Source organism: Triturus cristatus, chromosome 8 (assembly GCF_964204655.1).
Source record: "Triturus cristatus chromosome 8, aTriCri1.1, whole genome shotgun sequence".
Lineage (NCBI taxonomy): Eukaryota > Metazoa > Chordata > Amphibia > Caudata > Salamandridae > Triturus > Triturus cristatus.
The window spans coordinates 475,923,556-475,931,337 of record NC_140591.1 but is presented as its reverse complement, the minus strand read 5'-3'; the positions used below and the strand labels follow the sequence as shown (position 1 = coordinate 475,931,337).

At 50.0% G+C, this 7,782-nt stretch overlaps 1 protein-coding gene across 1 annotated transcript in view; it reads left to right on the top strand.

Annotated features, from left to right (window-relative positions):
• Nucleotides 1-3,399: 3,399 nt before the first annotated feature.
• CNMD (chondromodulin) overlaps nucleotides 3,400-7,782 on the top strand; it is a 124,198-nt gene continuing 119,815 nt past the window's right edge. The window contains exons 1-2 of the mRNA XM_085621971.1: nucleotides 3,400-3,543; nucleotides 6,259-6,399. Of these exons, the coding sequence (XP_085478097.1) occupies nucleotides 3,472-3,543; nucleotides 6,259-6,399 (213 nt within the window). The 5' untranslated portion in view covers nucleotides 3,400-3,471. The remainder of the gene's footprint in view (nucleotides 3,544-6,258; nucleotides 6,400-7,782) is intronic.

Below are 7,782 nucleotides of genomic sequence, written 5' to 3'. Positions count from 1 at the left end.
ACAACGAACAATTTAGGCCCAGATCTCTGTACTGGGGTGAATGTACGGCATTGTTCTGCATTCTGTCCATCAATTGTTCGTTTTGCATTTGTCACCCTGAGGGGGACGGGTATGCCCAGATGTGGGCCCCTGCTCTCCATGCCACTGGAGTCAAGTTATCCTGGCTGATGAGGGCTGAAAGCCCAAAACCGGTCCTAGGATGCTTGTTTCCAGTCCAGGGAGGACCTAGCCTGGCAGTTCGGACTGGACTATTCCCATTGGGCACAGGGTCAAGATTGATTTGCATACGGCTGGGTCCAAATTGGAATGGCATGGTGAGCAAAAAAACTATGGATTTAGGCCAAGATCTCTGTACTGGGTGGGGTGAATGTACGACATTGTTCTGCATTCTGTCCATCAATTATTCTTTTTGCAATTGTTTGGGTAATAATGGCCTTAGTATAGTGTTGTTGTGACAGTTCCTTAAGGACCTTGTTGGCTTTCTCAACCAAACAAGAAAATTAAATACGTTTTGTTTTGAAATAGAAGAATTAGAAAATAAAATCTAAACAAAAAGTAGATAATAACTTTGAACTTGTTTTGAACGAGATGCACTAAGCAAGCACAAAAGAAAAGGTTGTGGGGAAATGTTAACTGGGCCGCTTCAGGGAGGGCTGCAGCTCACAGAATTGGATGTGCTATTATCTAGAAGCAAGGCAGGTATGGACTTCTCAAGAGTAGCACTGGTGCTGAGTTTACTGAATGCTGAGGCAAGACTGCACTGAAACAAATGTTGTAAAGCCACAGGAGCTGGTAGGAGATGTAGCTTTATTGACCGTAGTAGATGGTAGAAAAGTGTACTTTATGTTACAAATGCCAAAAGTAACAAAAATAATGTTTTTTTGTTATGAAATCAATCTGCACAGGATATACCAATAAATCTCTGTATTCTGTTTGAGGAGATTAGCAATAATGAATTAAGAAATGTGAATTGTACTTGCGTTAATCAGAGTTACAAGGAATGTGCTTTGAATGGACTTTTTGTCAAATTAAATACTTTTGCTTTAGAACTCAGGAATTAACAGTTCATGAATAGCACTGTAGTTAGTTCTATGTACCCAATTGTAGAAAAATTTACATTTTTTATGTTTTTATTATATGAGTGGGGCAACTGATGAGCGCCTGGCAGTTTTCCTCTATTACTATTCAGAATAATTTATGCCCATGCAGAAGCCAATAAAAAAGCTCATGTGATAATAACCGAAACTGTTAACATCATAGGCTATGCCCACTTTACAGTTTGTAAAGATGCCATGGTCCTATGCTCTGGGCAGCTCCTCATTTTGGCACTGTGTTAAATAGATGAATCCTTAAAATGAATACAGGAGATGAAGGTATTCTGTCTGGATAGTTATTCTTAAGTTTGTAGGTTAAACAGCTCAGCCACCCAACCGCCTCTGGCTCAGCTCAGCAACCAGTCTGCCAAGATTCCACTCTTGAGCCAGGGCAACTCTACAGTTCTAGAATACACAGATGCCCGCACAGAATGATACAATGAAGTAACATTACAACATACTGCCCATGGGAACTCCTGGTAAACTGTTTTCTTATCTTGTGATCATTAATAAATGCCACTTTATATTCTATCTAATCAGTACAGTATGGAATTTTCTCCCTCTATACTTGCTTGCTCCTGGACATCAGGAGTAAGTCAGGAGTACTACAGGAGTATGTCACACCTACTCACTTCAAAATCTTTGCGAATCATGCCCAATGTATGGAGGCAATAGAGAAAATTATATATACATTGTGAAGTCATGTTAATAAATATGATTTTGTTTACAACCAGATGTATTCACGTGGGTCACTCATTCTAGCAAACCGGACTCCACTGCAAGCCTATACTAGTAGCATACAGCACTGTACAAATCTCTCTTAACATAACATCACATCTCACAATAAGTGATTTGACTCCTCGGCTCCCTGCTTCAGCACCACTAGCCGAGTGCAGCTATTAAACCGAAGGGAAGTCACCAACAATTTAATTTGAACCTATTTGTTGTTTTTATCCAGTTACATGTTCCTATGTTTTAATTATGTACCAGTGCATCTTATTTTCTCTGTGGACAACAGAAAGTGACGGGTGGATTGTTGGAATTATGTTACTATGCTAACTCAGACAGGAAGCAACCATATGCAAATCAGCCTTGGTCCTGTTCCAATAGAAAGAGTCAAGCCCCAGCTACCATTTCAGGGCCCCTGTGAGCGGGTGGACAGGGCGCAGCAGATAGGAGCAGACGGAGTTACAGGGCGATCTGGAAGCAGGCCGGTACCAAGGGTACCTCTCGCGGCACCATAGGGGGTGCCTGAGCCAAATCCGAGGGGCCTCAGGGGAGGGCCCTGGAAGCCGTGTCGGCGCCCCGCTAGTCCTGCGAGTGGTTGTGGGCCTGAACAACCGGGGGTTTGCTATGCGACGCTCCGCCCCGGAAGGGGCGTGAGTAGAAGTTACCAACGGCACGTGATCCTGTAAGAGAATCACCTGGACGGCAGCAACGGCGGGGTTTGCCCCAGCGCTGCCCGGCTCATCAGGCGGGCAGGCGGCCCAGTTGGTTGCCCGCCCTGGATCGCCCGTAAGATAACCCACCCATTACATATTGGAATATGTAATAAATCTGCAGCAAACTTTACCCAACCTAACAGTCTGTGTGTGTGTTATTTGGGTATGTATTCTGGGGGAGGGGGGACTGAAGGGTGCCAATGGCGATACTATGGGTGCTGCAACTTTAGGATGGCAGCAGGGCGCCTGCGCACTGTGGATAAGGAGACTAAGGAGACAGGAAGCAGTGGGTAGGGTTGCCACCTGATAGGTTTACTACCGGTACCAATGGTATTCTGACATCCCTGCCCATACCAAAAACAAGCAAAATCACCCAAAGCCGGTATTTGTAACCCCTACCTGTGCATACTTCAAACAGCAAATATAAATACAAACTACTTTTTAAAGTGTTCCAGACCTTCCTTAAAGATCAATGACTACGAATTAAAGTAAACAAAGACAGGAAAGTCACGTTACAATAGAATATATACGATTTTGTTTAAAGTCCTATCTAGCATCATGTGCGGGCCTTTGCAGACTTAAAACAACAAAAAATGTCCGGTATTTTTTCTCTTGAAAGGTGGTGCCCTAGCAGCGGTCGCATGGAAGCATGGCAGGCAGGAGGTGTACGGCTGGCAGGGGGTGCACTGGAGGGGGTAGGAGGTGGGGCTTTGACGGACAGCCGCTCAGGGGGCCCGGGTGGGGGCATTAGGATACGAATGGTTGGGCAGCGTTAGCAGGGATGGGAGGGGCAGGAGTTCGGTCTGTGACGGACAGGAGAAGTGGAGGTGCGCTGGAGGGGCAGGGGCCCGGAGGGGGGGGGGGCGGAGTGGGCGGGCGCAGCTCGGTGCACTGCGGGCAAAGCGGGGCCCAGGCTCAGACCCGGAGCTGCAGCCATGGCAGAGAGTTCAGAGAAAGTGCCCATCGCCCTGGCGGGGCCCGAGGACGTGGAGCAGTGCTTGCCGCCCGTGAGTACCGCCGCCCGGGGTCGTGCACAGAAGGTTTCATAGAATGTGCGAAACGATGCGCCTCATTTACAGCCTGAAAATTGAAGGGGCGCACAAAGACACAGCGAGGGTGCCTAGAAGGCCGGGTGTGTGATTCCCGAATGCTCAACTATACTTCCACTGCCCTTTGTGCGCGGTGCCTGTTAGGACGCCTTGTTCTTCAGTGCAACGAGTGCTGGATTTTGGGGCACGCGCTAAGAATAGCGTTTGGTGGAATGCACCCCCACTTTCGGTGGAGGCGGCATTTTAGGTCCGGTAGCGAAGCGGTAAATTACCTACATCGTGTACTGGAGCGTGCCTAGTTGCGAGAGGGGGGGGGGGGGCGTGTGCCTTAATGAGGGAGTACTAAACACTGGAGGGACACGGGGTTCGTTGATTGCTCAGGGTGCAGTTTGCACATGAGTGTGGCTGTCCGTTGTATTGTGATAATAGGCTTTAGGGAGGTGAAGTGAGCGGAGATCCACTCCTTAACTTACAAAAAAAGAGTATGTGTGGCAGCACGTCGCTGTGGAGTTCCACCTGTCATCTCTGACGCTGTCACAACGCGCGCGCCGCGGGTGCGACAGGCCTGAGCATCTCTGTAATGCAAGGCCAGCGACCAGACGGGGCGCGCTCGCGCGTACCAAAAACACACAGAGAGCCCGGGCCCGTGAACAGCCTGAGAAATACAGCTCACACCCAGACAGTAATAACAGGAACGACAACCATCAATGAATGTATTTTAGCGGCTCAGTCGAGGTTGTTTGCGCATGCCCTTTTGACAGCATGGCAGCTGAATTACTTACTGCTGGTACTGCCCCTCTGTATATAAATCCATTCTGTCTAGGAGAGGTAACGTGCTACCATTAAAAAAAGTGTCAGCTCTTTTGGGAAGTGTTGACACTGCCCATTTAAATACCGGGCGCCCTACAGAGGAGAGATTTTAATAAGAGCGTGCTCGCACGCCTCGCTGCTCTGGGATAGTGAGTGCCTGCACTTGTATGGTGCTGATTCCAGCACCGGATATTGCCCCCTAATAAACAAGCCAGTCGGATGAGGAGTGTTGATACTGCCCCAAAAGTCTAGAACTTCTTCTGAGTTGTGCTGATGCTGCCTACCGTAGTACATGTTAATACTGCCCATTCAAAAACTGGCAGCTCTGCTGATTGTGCCCTCGGCCTTCTTAAGTATGTGCAGGCCTGTCGAAAATCGTAGCTACTGCTCGTTAACATTTCTGCCGATTTGCGTTGGTAGTGTCCCATCGTGTGTTTGCCAGGTGTTGGTCCTGACCACGATACCACACGCAGATCATGCCAATTATATACATATGTGTCGGTTCAGCTGAGGGATTTTGAAGCCGGTACCTTAAATGTGCGCAGGCATTGATTGTCCCATTAAATATACGACAGTCACTCTGAGGAGTGGTACACTGCTGCCCCGTGGCAAATAAGGCAATCCAAGAACTGACACACCACATTTGTGGTTGCTCTGGCGACGCATGTGGGTACTCGGTGTGTGAGTTTTGGGGGTGACGAGCAGCGGTTAGACTGGTGACATTCCTGCATATGAGGTGCGCATGAAGTGAGGTATGGTGTGCTCTGCGTACGGTGCTCTCTGCGTGTGGTGAAGTATGGTGCGCTTGGTGTGTGGTGTCGTGCGCCATGCGTTTGGTGAAGTATGGTGGCTCTGCGTGTAGTGATATATCGTGCGCTCTGCGTGTGCTGTATCGTGCGCTCTGCGTGTGGTGCTGTATGGTGCACTCTGCCTGTGGTGTTGTATCGTGCGCTATGCGTGTGGTGATGTCTGGTGCGCCCTGCGGGTGATGATATGTAGTGCGCTCTGCGTGCGGTGATGTATGGTGCGCTCTGCGTGTGGTGATGTGTCGTGTGCTCTGCGTATTGTGATGTATTGTGGCTCGGCGTATGGTGATGTATTGTGGCTCTCAGGTGCGCAACACCCATTGGACTCACAGGGCTTCAGCCCCCCCCCCCCCCGCCCCCCGTCGCGTGTGGCAGACCGGGATGAGACAGCTTCCCGGGTACACACAGCCGCACCCGAGCACTTCACAGGTCTTTAAAAGACCATTTGCATGTTAATGAGGCTTCGCTGTTGTTTCACCCCTTCTAAGAGCCCCTGCAGCTCCACTCTGCCTATGGCTTAAAAGATTCAGCCCCCCCCCCCCCCCGAAATTTTGCGTGTAGTGATATATCGTGCGCTCTGCCTGTGGTGTTGTATCCTGCGCCCTGCGTGTGGTGATGTGTCGTGCACTCTGCGTGTGGTGATGTATGGTGATGTGTCCTGTGCTCTGCGTGTAGTGATGTATGGTGATGTGTCCTGTGTTCTGCGTGTAGTGATATATCGTGCGCTCTGCGTGTGGTGATGTGTCGTGCACTCTGCGTGTGGTGTGATGTATGGTGCGCTCTGCGTGTGGTGTTGTATCGTGCGCTCTGCGTGTGGTGAGGTATCGTGCGATGTATCGTGTGGTGATGTGTCCTGCGCTCTGTGTGTGGTGATTTATGGTGCGCTCTGCGTGTGGTGATGTTTCGTGTGCTCTGCGTATGGTGATGGATCGTGGCTCAGCGTGTGGTGTTGCATCGTGCGCCCTGCGCGTGTTTGTGTTTTTTGCGCTCTGCGAGCGGTGATGCAGTGCGCTCCTCGGGCGATCATGTTTCTTGTTATCCCTGCCTTCTCTTCCAGGCATACACCGCGGTGTCGCTGAAACCCCCCGGCGGGGGTCGCCTGCTGAAGATAGGGGCCATCGCGCTCATCTCCGGGGCGCTGCTGCTGCTCTTCGGCGCCATCGGGGCCTTCTACTTCTGGAAAGTCAACGACAAGCACGTAAGTGACAAGACCACCGAGGGGTGTACGCTGTCGAGGTATATTGATGGATGAAGCCGGGGTAGGTAGGTGCTTGCTCAGGGGTCCATGTCACCCTGTGCAGACTGCGCAGTGGAAGGTATGCGGGGTGGATGGTCTCCTCGGCTGCGCCAGGGCCGAGAGGTGTTTGTTTCGGAGCCTGCCTGCCCTGGAAACAGAGGCTCTTTCATACCACTGGAGCTCGTGTTTGCAGGTAGGAAGCTGGAGGCAGACTTCATTCAGACGTTCCCCTGGCCGCCGACCCTTCATTACTCATAGGTCACACATTCACACACACCACAGAAACTCTTTCACCGCAGGAGTGAAAACTAATGAAAAATTCATCTTGAGAATGAGAGCAGGGCAGCTGGAGTTTCCTCCGCATACCAACAACCCAGAGCCGAGAGCACGAAGACCCCACACAGGAGCAGGCGCCCTGCCCGGCCACTGGAGAGCAAATGCGTGTAAGGAACCCATCAGCACAAACAAGCAAACAGAGCCAATTACAAGCTGTTTTATATGGAAGGGGGGGGGGGGGGGCGGTGGTTAGTTCACCAGGCAATGAACACTGTACTCTCCGCCCCAATGCACGTTAAAGGCTGCTTGGTGTGAATCAGGACGGTCCCCATAGTTTCTAGTGGGATCCCATATGGCCGGGTCCCCATAGTTTCTAGTGGGATCCCATGTGGCCGGTGGAAGGCCTCTTTGCTTCGAAGGAACCACCACACAACATGAGTGACCTAAGTATAAAACAAGTGCAGGTTCACATCTATTTCTTATTGGAAACAGTTCAAACATTTATCCAGGTCGAGATAGTTTTGTTTGGAACTGATTTTTCATGGGATCTTAAAACTTCACACGGGTCTCGGAAAGTATACATGCTGAGGGATCCCCACCGAGGCGACTCATGTAAGAAGCACACCATTCTCCTACCCACAATGCACAGGGAGTGCCAAGATTTCTTGCTGCACAGTAATAGAATTTGACAAAAACCTCCCCAGCTACCATAAGCAATGGCTAAAAGGAACCCGAGGGCGAGAGCAAAGCTGGTTAAAGGTTAAGCAGGGGCTACGGAGCAGGAGCAGCCGCAGTCAAGGGTCCAGGGCTCATCCCTGTCACCAGTGTCACACGATGGAACTCCACGAAACACCAAGATCAAAGCTGCTTACACCCCGGGACGCCTGGTATCCATTGAGCAAGCATGCAGAGGTTTCCAAGAGCACCCAGGGTGAACAATCATTAAAAAACATCTTGCACTATCTATTGTTATCTATTTCTGAAAACCAAGGGTCCTATTCACAAACTGTGTTGTGCGGTACTTAGTAGTGCTACAAAAGTTCTATTAAATTACTAAAAAATGCTATT